Source organism: Marmota monax, unplaced genomic scaffold (genome assembly GCF_021218885.2).
Source record: "Marmota monax isolate L192 unplaced genomic scaffold, Marmota_monax_Labrador192_F-V1.1 WCK01_AAM20220418_F8-fsc00005, whole genome shotgun sequence".
NCBI lineage: Eukaryota > Metazoa > Chordata > Mammalia > Rodentia > Sciuridae > Marmota > Marmota monax.
In genome coordinates this window covers 5,697,777-5,718,433 of record NW_026692254.1, presented here as the reverse complement: position 1 = coordinate 5,718,433, position 20,657 = coordinate 5,697,777, and the positions used below count along the sequence as shown (strand labels likewise).

General features: G+C 36.1%; 1 protein-coding gene across 2 annotated transcripts; it reads right to left on the bottom strand.

Moving 5' to 3' along the window:
- Nucleotides 1–629: 629 nt before the first annotated feature.
- Nucleotides 630–15,095, bottom strand: Naa20 (N-alpha-acetyltransferase 20, NatB catalytic subunit). Of its 2 annotated transcripts, XM_046435016.2 has the most exons (6): nucleotides 14,942–15,092; nucleotides 10,294–10,318; nucleotides 7,099–7,189; nucleotides 6,339–6,474; nucleotides 1,614–1,759; nucleotides 630–1,162 (listed from the first exon to the last, which is right to left on the bottom strand). In XM_046435016.2, the coding sequence occupies exons 1-6, from the start codon at nucleotides 14,992–14,994 to the stop codon at nucleotides 1,077–1,079; spliced, it is 537 nt and encodes a 178-aa protein (XP_046290972.1). In that variant the 5' UTR covers nucleotides 14,995–15,092; the 3' UTR covers nucleotides 630–1,076. The 2 variants fall into 2 exon arrangements, with proteins under 2 accessions (XP_046290972.1, XP_046290978.1); XM_046435022.2 differs by lacking the exon at nucleotides 1,614–1,759 and having other exon boundaries at nucleotides 14,942–15,095.
- Nucleotides 15,096–20,657: the final 5,562 nt, after the last annotated feature.

Here is a 20,657-nt window from a genome sequence, read left to right as displayed (position 1 = left end):
GTCCTTTATTAAATATGCAGTCAAGGGGAGAGACAAATAGGTCTGATCGTTAATGACCAGCCAGTCTTCCTAGAATTATCTGTTCTGTTTAGGTTGCGTGTAGACATAAGAAAAAGTTAGGGATCATGTTCTCGAAGTCATAACAAATGTGCCAGTGTGAAATGCTGGAAGGAAAGTTATTCTCCTATGGGAGAACATAAAAGATGCATTTATCTTTTTCCTGAACTTCATCAAAATCCTTTCTACAGTAAAAGCTTTTTAATCATTTCACGTGGATTTTTCTTTAGTTTTTTTCTTTTACTTATTGGATATTTTCAGATGCTAGAAGTAATGAAACTATATATGAAAACACATGGTCAGCCTATGATCTGTTTCTTTAGGAATTAAGTTCCTTTTCTTCTTGAAAAAAAAAAAAAAAACACATCAGCTTCTTTTTGTATTTAGGAAGGCAGGATTTAAACAGTACTGAAAGAAAAAAAAAAAAATCCAGGAAACAACTAGGAAGAATCTGTACATGACAAGCAGCTTAACTGTATATGTAGTAAAAAAAAAAGTAAGAAAAATATATCTGATGAACTTTCATAATCTTGATTTAGTTGTATAAATGACCAGCAGACACCCAGAAAACATTCATAGAATCAACAATGTATTTTATTATACATCTTAGATTTATACATTTCATATATGCTTTTAAAGCTTCAATTAACAGTTCAATACAAAATAAAAAATATATATATATATATATATGTGCAGCAGTGGTTCTCAGGCACAGAATTTAAGAGGCTGGAGCAAGTCTTTTCCCGGCATATAGTGGACATTATGAATTATGATAGTGGAAAGCTTCCTTCTGACCTAGCTGCCTTCTTGATTGAATTTTATTAGAGCAAACAGCTTTAAGACATGTGATATTGCTAAATGGAAACAATGAGCTTGAAAATGTTTATATCCTGTATTTTCTTAAAGTCTTTAAGACCTAAATGATCACTTTTCTCCTAATAGTGCTCCAAGATCATCCAATGAAAATAATATTGTCCATAAACTATTTGGAACAACTGCCTAAGAACCACTGCCTATGGTTATTCAATGTCTTCAGGCCTCACAGGATGAGGTAATGGTATGATGGATTTCTTCTCAGTGTCCCTGGAAAGTGCCTTCCTCATATCTGTTAGGAAGCAAAGTTTAATGTGAAGTATCCAAGTATCAAAACACTTCATATCAAATTTAAAATGTATGTAGGTAAAGTTCCCATAAAAGATTTTGTCCTATATTCCCACTTCCAGACTCTAAGAGAAATGTATTTATAAGTAAGACTTCCAATTGCAAGTATATCAGATGCTAACCAAACCCCACCCAGGATTTAATTCATCATACACATTCGATCTTAAATACCATACTCATAATATTATGAAACAATAATTTACAAAAACTGACCACTGGTTAGTTAATGTAACTTAATCACTAATAAAGTTCATAAACATGTTAAAGGTGATTTAAATATCCAAGTCCAATATGGTTCTTTTTAATATATTAAAATAATTGAATATTTCAACCTGGAGAAAAAATTTAACTGTTCTGGCTTCTTCTTGGAGTTACTGCTTTGGAAGGGAGCTTACCATAAGCATCCTCATCGGGCTCCCCGTTGCTGGCTGAATAGTACTCTATGACCGTCCTATACACACTGTAGCCCAATTGCTTGTACATGTTGACTGCAACTTGGTTAGATACTCTTACAAAGAGATCAACAAAAAATCCACCCTTTCTTTAAAAAAAAAAAAAAAAAAAAAAAAAAGAAAGATGTTGGAATGTGAGAAACCCTAGGAAGTAATAAATACAGATTTTTAAAAACAATACTTGTTTTTACTTTGCTTTGACTACTCAGTAACAAGACTTTGCAGCTTGACAATTCTGCGGTACAAAAAGATGACTGTTTTTGCAAACAGTCAAAAGCTTAATACGTTTTCTTAAAATATATTTTTTTCCTACAATTTTGCTACTGGTTTTTAAAAATTACTGTGTATTTTATGTCACAGTAATTGATATGCTTATTTTATAAAACAGTCATAGTACATGATGTTTTCTCTCATGTGCACAAACGGCAAATAGCCATAGCAGGATGCTGGCTGCAGCCCTGAAGCCCACAGGTCTTTGTAGTAATATATACGTTCATTCACTCAGAGGTCTCCACATCCCGACCCTTGTGACCAGACTATTTTCTGTTTGCTTTCTGTTGTCGATTTACCATCTATTATAGTTTAGTTCCTCCTGTTTGTTGTCTATATGTAATGGAATCAGACTTTATGCATTCCTTTGTGATTCGCCTCAGTCAGCACTGTGAGCTGGAGCTTGTTCATCTTCACTTTGTTAAGCATTCCACTGTATGAATACACCACAAGCCATCCATGGTCCTACTGAAAAGCATTTCCAGTTTGTACTAGCACAGTTTATGCTGTGGAGGCTGATGTAGCTCAGTGGGAGAGCTCTTGCCTAGCACATGTGCAAGGCACTGGGTTCAATCTCCTGTACCGCCAAACACACAAGCACACATACAAAACAACCACCACCACTAACTATGCTGCTATGAAAACTTTTTAATTGAGCATCTTGTGGAATAGTATCATCTAAGATCTATAACTAGGATATATATTGTTGTGTCATAACCGTTTTCAACTTTATTAGATAATGCCAACCTGTTTTCCAAACTGCTTGTAAAACTTACCCTTCTATAAAAGTGGATGAGACTCCAATCCCACAGTAACAAGCTTTAATGCATCTGACATTTTTATTTTTGCCAGACTAATGGTGTAATGATATCTCAGTGTAATTTTAATTTGCATTTGATTACTAACAAGGCTGAATATATTTCTGGTTATTGATCATTTAGATTTCTCCTATTCAATACTTAGTAGTCTTTCACACAATTTCCCCCCAAGCTGCAGCTGTCTGTGTATTTTGGATATTCAGCATTATATAATATTTTTGGAAATATCTTTTCCCTGTTTGTGGCTTGTCTTATCATTATCTCCAATGTATCTTTTTTTTTTTGAGAGAGAGAGAGAAAAAAAATATCTTTTTTGTAGATGGACACAACACAATGCCTTTATTTTTATGTAGTGCTGAGAATTGAACCTAGGTCCTGCCCGTGCTAGGCAGGCGCTCTACCGCTGAGCCACAATCCCAGCCCTCCAATGTATCTTTTGATGATCAAATTTATGCCAGTTGTTAGTAAGGTTGAACATAAAACCTTCTTCTTACAGTTAAGCACGTTTTGGCCTGTTCCAAGTTATTCTTTTGTACCCTGAGGTCACATAAACATTCTTCTATCTTATATCCAAAGAGCTTTTTAGTTTTGCCTTTTACATCTAAGTTTTTAATTGATTTATGAATGTTCATCTAGTGACTATAAAGTATATTTACTAGAGGTTTATTATTGATAATAATTTTTCTTTTAGGTTAAGGACACTCTCCTCCTTTTGCCTAGTTGGCTAACAGTTTGTTGTTTTTGGTTTTTAATCAAGAATGAATATTGGATTGTATCAAGTTTACTGCACTTAATGAAAAAACAGTTGTTCTCATTTAGTGTGAAGTTAAAACAACCTTGTTCCTGATGTTATCCACTGAACCCATTTTGCCCCATGATCTTTCTGGGATTCTTTTTTTTTTTTTGCACTTAAGGAATGAGATTTCCTCAGTTCTTCCATTTTCATGTTTTTTGTCAGGTATTGTTATCAAGGTTATCCTAGCCTTAAAAAATAAGTTGAAGAATGTTCCAAGATTTTTTTTGCTTGTGTAAAAGTGACCTTACAATAGTTATTTCTTAAATGTTTGCTGAAATTTGCCAGAAAAGCCAAAGCTCTCTTTGCAGAAAGTTATACTACCTAATTGAAATCCTTTAAGGTAAGTAATGACTTAATTCCAAAGAGTTAAAAATAAATTAATATAAGACAATGCAACAGATCTCAGGTGACCTGAAAACTCTATTTACTCTCTGGTTCAGAAAAAGTTCACTGACCTTCATTCTGTACCCTTAACCAATTTCTGTCTATTGTTCTATCAGGAATAAGCATGTTCAAATTTCCCACTGTAATAATCATCTGTCTATTTATCATTGTTGTTTTGTCAAGTTTTGGATTTTTATTTTGAATTTATATCACTGGGTACATAAAATTTCTAACACATCTTTTTGATGGATTAAATCTTTTATCTGTATACAATGACCCTTCTTTACTCTGGTAATAATTATTCAACTATAATGTAACTTAATGGAAGTACACCAACTTTCTTTCCATTAGACTTTGCATGACATAATACCTTAAATTTTTCTTTCAATCTTTGTGTATTTTTTAATGTTTATAAATATTTCCTGTAAATATAATACACTTCTGTCTTTTAACTGGAATCATTAGTCCTAACATTTCCTATTCTAATTACTGATAGTGTTTGGATTCATAGCTACTGCTTTATTTCATACTTTTTGTATTGCCAGTTTAAATTTCCTTTCTCTTCTTTTGGACTGATTCTTATCATTTAAATTTTTTGTCTCCTCTTTTGGTAATTATCTACTGTTTATACTTTTAATGTATACATTTAAATACATGCATACATACATACACTCATACAAATAATTTAAGTCTTAACAGCTACCCTAAAATAATGAAGCTTCTAAAACTAGAAGAGAAGAAGCTTAGTGGTTTTCTAGTCAAAGAGAGAGAGAATCTATCCTATAATTAATTACACATGTGCAAGGTTACAGTTGGAACTTATTTCCTATCATTCTATCTGCTATACAAGAATGCTAAATAACTTTTTTCCAACAAGGATGTCATTAATAAATGTGTATAAACCATGTATTATTAAAAATTTTCTTCCCTTCCTTATTCAGTCTAGGCATAACTTTAAAAAAAAACTGTAAAATCTAGAGTCAACTTCTTTTTCAGCTAACACCATTTCCTTTACTCTCTAAAGGGATTAGCAACCTACTTGACTCAGAATGTTTGTGGCCACAGTTACTTCTTTAAAATTTGCCTTTATTAAATCCAAGAATTATGTGAAAATTAAGCCTCCAGACCTTTTTTTCATAACAATCTACTTTCCTATTACTCTTTCAGACATTTACCTTGAGAAACAAATGGCATCTGAATAATTGGTCAGACTTACATTATCTTGACTTTTCTAGAATGAGAAATGGGAGAAGCCTTCCTTTTAATTACTACTTTTTTATCTCACATAGTGAGAGTGTTTAATATATGACTCTCCCTTTTTAAATGTCAAATATATGACTCTCCCTTTTTAAATGTTATAATGTTGGCAGTTCCCAAACTGCACTCGGGTATCCCAAATTCATAGAAGGGTTATAGGATTTTCAAGATGCTTAGGGAAAACACAGTAAAACTTTATATGTCAGATACTGGCAAAATACTAGTTCAAAGTAGTTAACAAATTCAACATTATGCTACATTCCTTTTAATTACATAATATTTTTATGAAGCTGGGTTTTTGGCAGTTGCTGTAATTTTAAAAAGCACTAGTGCCACATGAATAGCAATGGGAAACAGGATGGTGAATCTATTTCCAAGGTTTAAGAAGTCATTCAGTCAGTCACTGTGGAACACACCTGTTAATCCCAGCTACTTGGGAGGCTGAGGCAGAAGGATCACAAGTTCACAAGTTCAAGGCCAGCCTCAGCAACTTAGCAAGACCCTGTCTCAAAATAAAAATAAAAAGAGCTGGGGATGTATGTAGCTCATGGTAGAGTGCCCCTAGCACTCTAGAACAAAAAAAAATTTAAAAAACCATTCAATGCCCTTGGTGCACATATCATTAATAGATAATAACCACACAGTTAAAAATGAAATGAAAATGCATGTTATTTCAGTTTATCTTTTCAAAGTGGCTATTTTACAAGCTGTTAGGCTTGTAAGTATTTATTAAACTTAAGATGGAACTATTTTCTTTTGGTACAGGAACACTGAAAATTCTACTAAGATACGCAGAACAATGATAACAAAATTTAGGAACTTATACCATAGTAGCAAGAACACAAAAATAAACCTTCCTTGAAGGCTAGTCTTTAATATCACCAGTTATCCAGCTTATAGGCCTATGACAGGTCACTGCAACACTCTGCCTTAATTTTCCTCAATAACAAAACAGGAACAATGACATCACTTAGAATAGGTGACAGTTCTAAGAACTACTAGAAGTTGAAAATAAAACCCTGCAAAGTATAAAGACACAGCAGCTACTCAGCCAGAAGTGGGGGAAAATCTTACAGATGTTCTACAGACAAAAATGGTGAGGGTTCATAAATCACTAAGTATATTTGAAAAACTGGATCTCACCTTTCTGAAATCTCCTCTAATAACTCCATAAGTTTAGCAGCCAAACCAAGACGTCGAAATTCAGGGGCAACAGACAGAGCTGTGACGTGCCCATGCCATTCTTCCCTGGCTACTGAGCCTTCTGCTTTACCCATAACTGCCGACAACAACAACAAAAGCATTCAGTAATTAGACACACTGATTAACATAAAATCAGAGTTTTCATTTTTTAAAAAATTTATTTATGTGCGGTACTGAAAATCAAACCCAGTGCCTCCTACACGCTAGGCAAGTGCTCTACCACTGAGCTACAACCCCAGCCCTCAAAGTTTTCATTTTTAAGTATCCAGTTAATGCTATGTATTTGAAAATTCCCTTGCAAATGAAATGCCACATCTGTTTATAGAATCAGGAAAAGTTTTCATGGAGGTATGTATATATGTGGGTATGTGCATACAATAAGAGACAATTCACAGCTTAAATTTTTGTTAGTAATGCTACTAATTCAATGAAGATGATACAATCCACACATTATATATGCCAAATAAACCATGATATAAATATAGAATGAAAGTCCAAGAAAAATGAGATCATGTCTGCCTGGTTCACTGTTACCTAGAACAATCGCTAAAAGAGAAGTGATCAGTAAGCTGTTGAGTAGTTGAAAAGAAAATAAAACACAGGCATCATGATTCCAATTCTATAGTCTAAAGTAATCATGTTGAAATCTACATTAAAATCAACTTTCTACCCAAAAAAGTGCTAGTGGTTTTATACTTACTATAACCCATTAATTCTCCACCAGGTGCCTCTGCAACGATGAAATACTCTGGCCAGTGGGCAAGGTACTGTAAGTAAAAAGGAATCCCATACTAGATCCTGTTAAGGAGTATGAAAAGTAATGGACGGTAAAAAGTTCCCTTAAAACAAAACACAAAAAAAACATAATTGTTACTTTATCTTCAGCTCTGTAAAATTCCTAATTATGCCCAATACATGAAATATTTAGGTTAGCACTGAATTTTTACAAAATTGCCTAGACATATCACCTCAGTTGTGAAATGGAGACTGCTAGAAAGCAAAGAATCAGGACTCCCAAGTTCTTGTACAGTTTGCTTCCCTACTTACTGACCATCCTGTATCTAAGTCTCTGTGTAGCATTTATCATCACCTGAGATTCTTATTTGTTCACTGTCTGTTAACTCATGTATTATGAATGTCAGATTTACTCTGTGGTGCTTAGCACATAAATGTTCAATATATTTATCCTTCCATAATTGCACTGGAAAATTAATGGCTAGTTCCTACTTTGGCTTCAGCCATGAAACTGAAAATAAGTACAACCTAAGTCCTTTCAGGGGCAATAATTACCTATTTTTCCCCTCCACTGATTCAAATTTTAATAATGCAGATAAAATGTGATTAAAGGAATCAAGTATGTCTGCTCATTACTTAACTCTTTGACCCTAGGGTGTCCTTACTGAGAGGTACTCTCCTATATGTCTTCTCAGTATAAGCACTCTAATACAATTTAATGAGAGGACACCATCAATCATACAAAGCTCAGTGGTAGAGTGTTTGCCTGGCCTGCACAAAGCCCTGGGTTTAATACCAGTGCTGTTACAAAAAAAAGTTTTTGGAAAATTTCCTCAAGTGTTAAATTCTTCAAATCCTCCAACTCTCCTCTGAGGAACAGTCATTATTTTGAGAACAGTCATTATTTTATCTTCAGCTCTGTAAAACAACCCTAACATGGCAGTCCATCCAGTCTTGCTGCCATGAAGCCACTCACTCCTTAATCATCTTGCCTACTCCTCAAATCAACCAGTAGGACCTAACAGATTTGTTTCAAATATGAACTCACTTTGATTATGGGATTTAACTGTAAAATTTAGATGCCACTCAAAGCACATTGTATAAGTTGACTTGCATTCTAATATTTTCCTTTATTATATAGTAAGAATTTTCCTTTGGCATTCAAAATTCTTCAAAAACCTTTTGACTTTTTTCTTTTAAAGACAGGGAGATACTTTTTATTAGTCATAATTTAAAAAATTCAAATGAAAGCTTTGTGGATTTTTCTTGTTCTACTCAATTTTGTTTCTGATCTATAGTCCTCTTATAGCCTGTACCTGTGGTTAATTTTTACTACTGTGTAGGATTCCCTGATATGAAGACAAATCTAAATACTCTGTCTCCTGTCGGGAGACACCTGGGTCATTTCTAGTTTCCCAAAAAACTTTGTAAGTCCTTCTTGGATACATCTTAATTTATTTAACCATATCCTTGTTATGTGTGAATTCCAAAATTTCAATGTAATTCTCCTGAAATAATTTTTATCATGATGTAACTCAGGGGTAGCAAACTTTTTCTCTTAAAGGCCTAGACAGTAAATTTCCTATGCTTGTGGACCATATGGTCTCTGGCCAGTGGGTGAGGTACTATAAGTAAAAAAGAATCCTACACTAGATCATGTTAAGGAGTATGAAAAGTAATGGATGGTAAAAAGTTTCCTTTAAACAAAACAAAAAAACATAATTGTGTTTGCATATCTTTTTTTTTTATTTAAGTTTGCATGTCAGTTTTATGGCTGAAGCCAAAATAGGAACTAGCCATTAATTTTCCAATGTACTTACAGAAAAATTAATGTACTGAATATCTATGTGCCAAGCATCACAGAGTAAATCTGACATTCATAGTCCATGAGTAAACACACAGTGAACAAGTAAGAATCTTAGATGATGATAAATGCTACACAGAGACTTTGATACAGGATGATCATTAAGTAGGGAAGCAGACAACAAATTAGTCAGCATGGGCACGTCTCAATATAATCTTATTTACATAAAAAAAAAGTGGGCCAAATTTGGCCCATGGACCTGAATTTGCTTACCTATGATAAAAGCCTCTATTTTTAAAAATTATTTTTGCTTTCAGGTAATGGAATCTCTAAGTATTATATTTCAAAATCACCTTCTAGTGAGACTACACCAGTTGATACTGTCACCAGCAATTTATGAGAATGCTTTTTTTTACCCCATCATCATTAATATTGAGTTTTATCTTTTTTTTTTTTTAAATTTCTGGATCATCTACTCTGTTATATATGGTTTCTCATTTTGATTTAAGTTTGCATGTCTTCTGACTGGTAAGATGGACTTTACAAGTTTACAAGCTTCTACTATACCCTCTTGGGGCATAAATTAAATTATCAATTAACAGAACATCCTATCGCTCTACAGTGGACATAAAGCACAATCCAGAAATCTAATGTTTCATTTTAAACCACCGAAGATATGTAGTTATCTGTTATAGCAACATAACCAAGAATGTCCTAACTTTCCATGTTCTGCCCATTTTTATGTTGGGATGATGATAGAGACTATCAATTATTACCCCAAATCCTCTATTCACTTTAGTAACAAGTCCCAATTTCAAGTTGGGCTTAATTCTGGACTACGAATAGACTAGACAGGTGGGGCAGGAGGCAGGTTCTTTATGGTGCTTTGCAAAATTACTCTTAAAATGGAAGGACACACTCACCTCCCCTCTGTTGATTCTGCTGCCACACTGATCATTTGCTCTGAGGCCACCTGGAACAGGAAGACCAAAGCTACTCTGGGAATAATTCAATAATTAAAATTGCAAAGAGGGTGGTTACTGGAGACTTCATTTAGAGGGAAACAGCCATCTTACTGAAGTCACTGTGCTTTTTGGTATATACATACAGCCATGCTACTGCTATGGGGCAAAGTGGGCAAGGGAGCTATAATGCTACAGATTTATGTAAAGTATATATATATATGAGTAGTTTGCCAGGCAGATTTAAGGCAACTATTGTTTTCATTGTTTTTTAAAGTGATTTACAGGTTTTTAAAGTTTTCAGCCCTTGTGTGTAATTTTTCCTTTTATTTCTCCATTTTCCTTACTGGTAAATCTTCATTTGATTTTTTTTTTTTTTTTTTTTTAAGGATACAGTTTCTGTAAGTGGGTCCAAGTTACTGAAAGAAACAAAAGAAATGTCAAAATAAGCAGTGTTTACGAAAACCAGTTTTAATAAAACTGCTTAAACAAAAAATAATATGCCACAGGAAAACAAAATATACTTACTCCACAACTTTAAAATTAACTTTCGAGCCAAGAAAGATGGTTAATACTACCTAGTAGCCATCATGAGTTGTCAACAGCAACTATAAAATTATCTGTACATTTTCATTTAACTGCTTTACAAATTATTTTACTCTTAACAAATTGCACAAGAATCTTATAGAAGATAATAAATTGTTAGTGAAGCTGGGGACCAACTAGGCATATACCTAGTATCATGAATATAGACAGCAAGTCAAACTTGCCTGCTATCCCATTTCACACAAGGATTCTACCTGCCTGTGGGGCCTTCCCTTACAGTTTTTTCTTTCTCTTTTCCACCTTATAAATATGAACATTCAGTTTTTACTTACCTACTCCTACATTTCCACCGGCCCCACTCCTATACTTTCCATTGTGCATTTTTGAAGGAGGCTTTCCCCAGCCTGGCCCTGGTGCCAGCATGTACTACCACACCATCATCACACCATTCTTAAAACCCATATCCTCCATCCCCAACCAGCTCTGGCCTCTCACTTTCCTGTTCATTTAATGGAACTGTTATTTTTTCAGACACAAACCAGCAACTTTCAACCTTCTTCCCATTTATAGTCAAGTTTTTTGGTACCCTTAACAATGCCATATTACATCTCTCTATTCCAGTAAGTTCTCAATCTTTTTGGTTTCAAAAACCCCCTTTACACTAAAAAAGTATTCAACTTTTAGTTTAGATAGGTTATATATATTGATGTTTTAAAATTAAAAATATTCATTGAAAATCTATTTAATAAGTCAACTATATGTTAACATTAATAACTTTACCAAGAAATCACTATATTTTGGAAAATAAACAAAAACTTAGTGACAACAATGACACTTTTAACAGTTTTGAAATGACTGGCTTTAAAAGAAACCAGCTGAATTTTCAAGGATTTGTTATGCTTGCTGTTGAAAGATAACACATCAGGAAAACCCCAATGTATGCTTTTAAGACAATGAGAGTGAAAAAGGCATTTAAAAAAAAAATCTTAGTATTATGAAAATAGTTTTGTTCTTGCAGAACTCCAAAACAATTCTGGGGACCCCGCAGAGCCCTGACCCTCACCTGGAGAATCACTGCTCTAACACAGTGTGGGGATTCACTCTCCTACACTTCTTGACTACTTCATATCCTCTCGTCTCACCTTGACTCTCCAACAGGTTGCCCCTTCTCTATCTCAGCTGCTTCCTATTTCATCACAAAGAAAATACAACAGTAAGAAGAGAAGAAGTGTCACCAAAGTCCCACCAATGAATCCACCCACCTAATGACCACCAGATGCTTGCTTGCACTTCTGTCACTAGGCATGGAGTGTCAGCCAGCAGATCCCACCCCTCTCACTACTCAGGACCCTGCTCTTGCGATTCTGTCTCCTGAATCTGCATCTCAAATTTCTGTCTCTTCCCTAGAAGAAATGTACAAATAGGATTTACACTTAGTCATCAGCAGCTCTCCACATAGTTTCTCATTCCTTCTTCCTGAAACACTCTCTTCACTTGGCTTCCAAGACTCCATCAGTTTTTTCTCCCACCTCAGTGACAGGTCTCCTTGACACCTTTGGGCATATTTTAGACTTTTCTTTCTACAGTTATTCCATCACTAGTGTCATATAGTCTCCTGATAACCTGCCATCATCCACACAGTAAGGATCTTCAAATTCCTATCTTTAGTCCAGACCTAAACTTGAGACCCCCATGCCCAGATGCCTACCTGACCTTTCTACTGGGGTGTCTTAATGAGAAGACAGAGAAGCCCAAGTCCCAGGAAGGAGTTTCCAAGATCTAGGCCTTTGACTCTCTGACTTCATCTCTTACATGCCTGTATTCACGATATACCAGCCACACTGGTTGCTGCCTCCTATTTGAAATATCTTTTGCACAGATATCTTTACTGTCCCCTCGATCTGGAAGCTCCTGGTATCCAAATGACTCACTCCCTCATTTCACCTAGGTCTTTCTTCAATGGCATCTTCCCTGAACACCCTACCTAAAGTTGAATTCCTAAGCACTTCCAATTTTCCTTCCCTAATTCTATTTCTTCCTTCATACTGAACACTAAGTTCTATTTACCACTTTTATCTCTAAAAATGTAAATTCCATAAAGACACCAATATTTTTATTATTTTCATTGCTGCTCTAGTACTGGCACTTATTAGGCACTCAAATATTGTTCCAAGAATAAAATTTCAGTTAAATTAATTGCAACAGTCTATACCTAATGCTTCTTTCAATTCCTTCTGCAATCCTACCCTGCATGATTTTGTTTCCAATCAAAATGACAATAAAAGGAGTGTAAAAGTGGAGACAAAGTGAGCTCCTATATACCTTATTGGTATATGCTGAAAAGGCTAAGCAAGCAAAGTGACCTGGAATCTAAAGTTTGATTATAGTGTTCATGAGCATACCCTTCAATTTTATTCATTTTCAATATAAAACAGTGTTGTCCCTTTCTAGATCTTTGATTCTACAAGCTTTGACTTGTCTATTCCTCAAACTTCAGCCACCATGTCACCTCCCATCTGCACCTCCCAAACCTGCGCCTTTGTCAAGTCATCATCTCTGGGCCATTGCCAAGGACTCCTAAGTGGCTTACCTGCCTGGTTCATTTCCTCTAATTACTTCACACCCCACAGAGCACACTGGTTAAGAGTTCAGTCTGCCTTCCATGTCTGTGGGTTCTGCATCCTTGGATTCAACCAACTTTGGATTGAAAATATATGAAAAAAATTGCATTCGTGCCTTTAAGTATAGACTTTTTTGGTCATCGGTCCCCAAATAACCCAGTAAAGCAACTATTTATAAGGCATTCACATTATATGATGCATTATAAGTAAATCTCAGACAATCTACAGTGTGTCAGAAGCACATAGGTTATATGCAAATATTATGCCATTGTAAATAAGGAACTTGATCATCATTGGATTCTTCGATCCATGTTGGATCCTAAAACAAATCCTCCACAGATATCAAGGGACTTCTTTAGAGCAATAGTCTCAAACATCAGAGAATTTGCATTTTTAAAACAATCCCTATAGTCAGGGACCAACTTTCCAAGAACCACCAGGGCCAATCTCCTTGGAGAAAATGCCTGGCTCAACCCATTCCCACCTCTGGGCTCCATCACTTGGGACAATTCATATAAGCTTGCAATACCTTACTCAAAATAAAATAAAGTAAAATGAGTGGATTAAGTGATTACATGAGCATTCAGAACAGGAGTGTATGGGACAGGGAGAAATCAACACAAGTCGGGCCCAACAGAAAATTCTTCCCACAGAATCACATTTAAACCCCTCTACCATGGATCCAAAGACCAGCTTCAACCTGTTTTTCCCTGACTGCTATTACAGAAACCAACTACTATAATTTACACTGATACCAGCTGTCTGACTAAACTTCTTGTTTTCTCATTTACACACCTTCTCCAGAATGAAATTCCTCCTCCCCAACATTTTCCTCATCCTTCAAGCCTTACTCAGTGTTCCTATCCACCTCATCCTAAAGTTTTTCCCACACTCCTGACATCTGAATCTGAATCACTGGCCCACAGTTTTCACTTATTGCACTATTGTTTTTAAAAGTGATTAGGGGACTGACAGATGGACAGACAAACGTGAGATAAGACCAGTGTAGTAAAAATAAAATTTCAACTGTAAAATCCACGTGGTACCTATAGGAGCTCAAGGCAAAATTCTTTCAACTCTTCTAAATGTTTAGGAATTTTGATAATAATTTGTTTAAAAAAAAAAAAAAAAGTACTTGCAAGTCACGGATCTTGCCTTAACTCAGACCGAACCCAGGACTCTGCATACAATGGATCTCTACAATCATCTGCCCTCTTCCTGGACTCCTCACGACAGAAAAAAAAAAAAAAAGTTGTCTACTCCGGGGATGTGCAGATACAGTAACTAAACGTTCAAACACTATGACTGCGACATCACCTGCTGCGGTGGGACACAATGATGACAATGTTACTTCATTAGGATACAATTTAACCAACGGATTTGTTCCCAGCAAACTCTTAGCTATTGACCTCAGTCGGAACCTTGCAACAGCCTCCGCCGCGGGTACTTTAGTGTGTCCACAGTACCCAAAAGTCACTAACCGGTAAGCCCCAGAACTAAGCGTGGAGCCCAAACCCGCGGCTAGGGATCGCTCGCCCACCTCGCTCCGCCAGCCCAGCGCACCCTGACAACGACCTGGAGTCGGCCCCGGCGTTGCCCAGTACTCAATGGGCACGCAGGGTTAAAGGATGAAGTTATTTAAGTGCCTTGGCTGAGGTCACCAATGCCAGTGCGCAATCAGTCCCGGACCCACCGGGCCTCGGGCCTCGGACCCCCGCAGCCCCGAAGGAGACGCAAGAGTCGGCAGGCGGGGTAACTTCCCAGGCCCCGGCCTGGGTGAGGGGGTCCGGCCGGGGTCGCAGCTAGGGACAGAGCTGGCAGTCCAGGAAGCGGGGCCCGGGCAGGAGCTGCCGGCTCAGGACGTGTCTTACTCACATGTTATTGAAGCGAAACAGGTCGTCGCACGTGAAGGCCCGGAGCGTGGTCATCTCGCCACCGCCGCCACCCTAGAAAGCCGGCACGTCGCGACCCTGTGCTCACTCCGCCGGAAGTCGCCCCGCGCGCGAGGAGAACTGCTTCCGGGCCTCAGGTTGGTAGGCAGCAACGGCAGCAACTGAGCTCCCTCTGGCGGGCAGAGTCAGAAATTGCAAGACCACTCCTCTAAGGTCTTGGGGCGCCAGGAGCAGACAGGTGGGGAGTGGAAGAGACTGTTGGTGCCCAGACCTTTCAAACCGACTGTAGAGCAGTGTAATCACCCAGGAAGGAGAAAAAAGCTGCTAGGGATTAGAAAACCAAAGCATAAAGGATCCAGAACCACAAGGGAGCCCCATAGCAAACCAGATAAAGAGAAATGGGAGGATTCTCCCTCCTGGGTGTCCGGACCCAAAGATGCTAATGGCAAAGTGATCTTATCTTTTCTAATACCACGTTACAAAACAACAACAACAACAAAAAATAAACTTCTTTTTTTTTTTTTTGGTGCAGGGAGTTAAGCACCAGGGCCTCACGACTTGCTAAACAAGCACTTTACCTTGAGCTACATACATCCCCAGCCCTTCAAAATATTATTTTAAGACAGGGTCTCACTAAGTTGTTGATCAGCCTTGCAATCCTACTACCTCAGCCTCCCAAGTAGCTGGGATTGCAGGTTTATATCGCCACACTTGGCTAATATTAAGAATATATTTTATTTTACCCAGTATACCTGAAATATTATCATTTCAAGGTGTCAATACAAAAGGTATTAATGGAATATTTTACCTTTTTTTTAGTAGTAAAACTTTGAAACCTGGTGTATATTTTCCGTTTCAGCCTATTTCAACTCGAAAGAGCAATTATCTTGCTCCAGATTTTGATTTCATAAAATGTATGATTAAAAAGGAGATTCACACATTCAAATAGTCCCAAACAGTATTTTCAAATAACTGGATTGAATTGCAGTTTTTGAATTGTTTAAATTAAAAGTTTAAAATTCTATTCTTCAGTCATATCAGCCAAATTTTAAGCACCCAATAGCCCCATGGGTAGTGGTTACCATAGTAGACAGCAGAGGTTCAAAAGTTAAGAAAGGTTAGCTTGATTTGGGAGATTCTTTCCCTTCCACCCCCTTTCTGAGCACCTGTTAAGATGGTCTTGTGGGACAGATTGCAGAGGTTAAACCAAGTCAAATAACGAATCAAAAAGAAGTATCAATTCCAAGGTCCTCTCATCCCTAATTACTCTGGGGCCCAAGTTGTTCCACAGAAGCCCCCTGCCCGCTCTTGTGGCCCAGACATGGCAGGAGGAATAGAGAAATCAAATGGTTGAAGAAGTAGATAGCCCTAATAACAAGAATCTCCAAGGCCCAAGCTCATCTCCAGGCATTGTTTCCAAAATCTCAACTATATATATATATGTAATAACATATGCAAATGTAATAACCCCTAGGAGTTTCAAATTCATGACCATAGGTACTGCAAATTCCAAAGGAAGGCAGAATATGAAACCATGAGTTCAGTTATTGTCTGCTAAGCATTTTAACAAGGAGAAATTACAGAGGCCATTTCCTATCGGTAAAATGTGTCACATTAAATAAATGTTACAGAAAAAATTTTAGAAAAGGTAAAATTGTGATTCTTATACAAATGTAAAGTGAACATATGTCAAAGATGTTGACTCATTTGTTAAAGAACCAGAAAGATATAACAGTCAGTTCCAAGGAGAATTTTAAATGCACAAGGCACTCAGGAATACTAAAATGTATACATGGATAGGTGTAAAATTGGTCAATGTTGACTGCTCAGTCATCCAGTGTGTCTCCACTGGACACAATATGATACATTTATATTTTTTGTGGAGAATAATAATTTTCATGACTACTAATATCCTACAGCTTCTACAACTTACAGATTTGTAAAATAGGTAAAAGACAATAAAAGAGAAAATCTAGAAGGGTCTACTGAACAAGATACCCAGTTATCCTTTATTGTTTTTTGTTTTTGCTGTTGTTGTTGTTGTTTTGGTCATGTCAAAGTGTTTCACAGTTTTTTCTGACAGGAACTAAATTTTAATTGATTTAAATTTTAATTAGTTGTGAAGTTTTGGTGATTATCATAATTTTTCTCTGGTTCTGATTTATTAATTATACACATAACACTATAAACATCAGAGATTCATAGCTCTCTTTGTAACTATTTAACTAATGATATAACACATAGGATTTTTTATTTTAAAAAAATTCTGTGGATTTAACACAAAGGCAGACCTGAGGGTATTGGATGCTTTGTGCCATTAGATTACAACCACTGATAGAAATTGGAATTCAGAATTATCATTTTGAGCCAGAGATCCACATATGGAAATGTTCAAAGACAGAAGTATCCCATAATGATAGCAATGACAAGAAAGAACGTGCATGAGAGCTCAGAGTATATCCTGGAGACAAGCTGGAACTTGCTTCTCTCCCTTTGCGTCTACCTATTTTAAAGCTGTTATGAACATCTTAGCTGAGCATCTTCTACGAATTAGCACCTCAGAGGGTGACCAGTAGGTGTCCAGCAAGTATCAGTTGAATAGCTGAATGAAAAAGGTGGCATACTGACTGTACTGAAGACACTGTCATCTTTAGTTTACAAATGGTATTCACATTCTCAATTAAATCATTTCGAATCTGTACCTATCTCATGGGACCATTGTGCGGATTCAATGAGTTAATATCTGTAAAATACTTAGAACAGTTCTTGCCAGCTTTACATGTCATCTAAGTGCTTTTTAAGGAAAATCAATGGCATGAAGTATTTGGCATATTTAAGAATTGAAATCTTGGAATGTAGACTCAGCCATAGACACTTTAGCAGCCCAGGAATGATTGCTTGTTGCTCACATCACCAATGAGTAGCTTGTATCAGATGCATGTGGCTTTTGAAGCCACCTTCCTTTTCCCTTACTGTGCACCAGCCAGAAGAGTGTACATGTGACATAATTTTGTGGAGTTTTACAAATACAAATATATATATATATATATATATATATATATATATATATATATATATACTTTATATTTTTGAAGCCTGTGCTGACTTAATAAAAGGAATATAAAAGGAATGTATGCACATATTAAGAAGTTGACAACATATGGAAATGTTCAAAGACAGAAGTAACAAGTCACTCAACATTTTACCACCCAAGAACAAGCCAGCTTTAATCTTTGAAGAATTTCAGACATCTCTCTATGTAATTTAAGGGGATCAAGAAAGACTTTTACAAAAAAGGGGGTTCAGATTGTATAGGTTAATATAAATAAGAGGTATTTCTTTAAAAAGAACAAAAAATAAAAAAAAATTTTCCTTGAATTTAGCAGCAGAAGAAAAAGAATGAAAACCAAAGGGATTGCTGAACACATAGAAATATTGATACCTAAAAGTTTCCTCTAAGTTTAAGAATGTAATATGTATATGCATGAAATATGATTTCAACCCTTTAATGAAAATCATTGAGATTGAAATCAAATTTGAACTGAGTTCACTGCTGACGCAGTCATGAAAGAAAGATGAGTTGATATGTTTTTTTTTATCACCTCCTCTATCCTTCTGATTAGGTATGTTGTTTGTATCATTGTCACTTTTCAGGATTTATGTATCTATGTTACAACTCCTGTGTCTCTCACTAGTTTGGTTTTAAATCGATAACTGAGTGGATGTCACACTCATCGCCATTTGTTATTAGAATTTTCCCATTCCATTCTTCACTTTGGTTTATGAATGGGTGACTGGGTTTCTTTACGGAGGTTTTTGTTTGTTTGTTTGTTTTGTTCCCCTGTGTTTGCTTGACTTTGTTTTTCCTCATGTCTCCTGGATGCTGGGATCCTCTAGCTCCCCTGACTGTTCAGAAGGCCTGAATGGGATACTGACTGAATATTCATGAATTCCATGTTCTCTCTTCCAGAACTTTGTAAACATCATTGCTCCATTGTTGTTTTGTGTTTAAAGTTTCTGGGGAAAAGAATAAGGCCAACATGAGGTGTTTTGTTTTGTTTTTTTTCTTTTGTGAGTGAATTTATACTGGAATGTCATTAATTACAACACTTCCAGAAATAAAACACTTTTATAATATATACATTTTAAACCTAGTTAATCTCTGAAAATTTCAGCAGTTTATCACTGAAACTTACCCCCAAATTAAAATCTGAATCACTCGTATATAACTGGAAGGAATGTAAGGTGGTATAGTCTTTTTGGTAGTTTCTTTACAAACTAAACATATAACTACCATCTAATCCAGCAATTGAACTCCTGGGCATTTGGCCCAGAAATATAAAAACTTATGTTCATATAAAAACTATACCTGACTACTTAAGCCAGTCAAAAATCTGTGTGCTGGATGATTCCATTTATATGGCATTTTGGAAAAGACAGAATTTAGGAACAGAAAATAAATCAGTGCCTGCCTGGGACTGGGTTGCAGAGAGCACTAGGAATTGAGGAGGGGAAAATGGGATTGGTCATAATGGTGGGTGGCAATATGACTGAATGTGTATGTCAAAATTCATAGAATGTATACCACAAAAGTGAATTTGACTGAGTGTAAGTTAGATCTTAATAAACCTCACTTTAAAAATGTACTTTACATTATTGTTGCCACTATTTCAATATTTTTATTTGAGAAGTACAAGTACCTTAAAGTCCCTGTGAGACCCACAGTTATTTGGGATTCTCAGACCTGCTGTTATCAATTTCCATTTCAGTGCATTCAATTTTATTTTTAACATGCAGGAAAACATAGTTTCTGTCCCAGCTGCACATTTTCCCTACATTAAAGATGACTCACAGAACTTTTTATTTATCATTTTACATTGAGTAATTCTTTTTACTGCTTAGTTGGAAAAAACTACAAGCTTTTACCACATTTAATCACAAAACATTTTCCTGCTCATTGAAACAAAACACCATGTGCTCTCTGTAAATAGTGCTGACCCAGATTCACATCCATCATTGCAAAATTCCACATTTAAAACAAGCAAACAGCTTAGTGCTTCATCTGTTATTGCTTTGTTTCTTTTCTTTCAGATTATGGGGGAAGCACAAAGTGCACTGTAAATAGATATTTCGATATGTGCTAGGCAACATTCTTGACAATAAAACAGCTTAAATGGATGGGTGCCTTCACTTAAAAGTTTTTTTTTTTTTATTATAAAACAATTACTGGACAGGATGAAAGCATTGGCCCTGACCATAAATATAATAATCTATTTTTAAGTTTTGCTAATTTGGATGTACAAATGCATTCACCATGGAAATCAAAAACTGATGACAGGTTTCAATTAAGCAAGGCAGGCTGTATACATCTCTTTTGTACCACCTCACTAAAATAAGAATAAAAGAGAATTTAAAAAGAATTTTTTTTTCTTAAAAAGGCCTAAATCCATAAGACAAAGAGATTGGAAGAGGAGACAAGAGCCAATGAAACAGGGCAACAACAGTTTGGATGCTAAAAATGCATTTAGTAGAAAGTTAAAAAAAAAAAAGAGTTAAGTTACTGCTGGCAGAAAGGCAATTGAAAATTGATTTCTGGTACAGAATCTGGTGAGGCTGAGGGATGAGACAGCAGGTATGACTGAGGGGAGAAGATGGGGACCCTTTTTCCTGAGGAGACCAAGAAACTGTGCCCTGTGCTC

Excerpts from the sequence above, each read along its gene's own strand:
- Naa20 (XM_046435016.2), bottom strand. The coding sequence starts at position 14,994 with ATGACCACGCTCCGGGCCTTCACGTGCGACGACCTGTTTCGCTTCAAT. Across the intron at positions 10,319-14,941 it reads CTGTTTCGCTTCAATAACAT|TAACTTGGACCCACTTACAG; the intron begins GTGAGTAAGACA and ends TGTTTCTTTCAG. Across the intron at positions 7,190-10,293 it reads TGGACCCACTTACAGAAACT|TATGGGATTCCTTTTTACTT; the intron begins GTATCCTTAAAA and ends AACAGGATCTAG.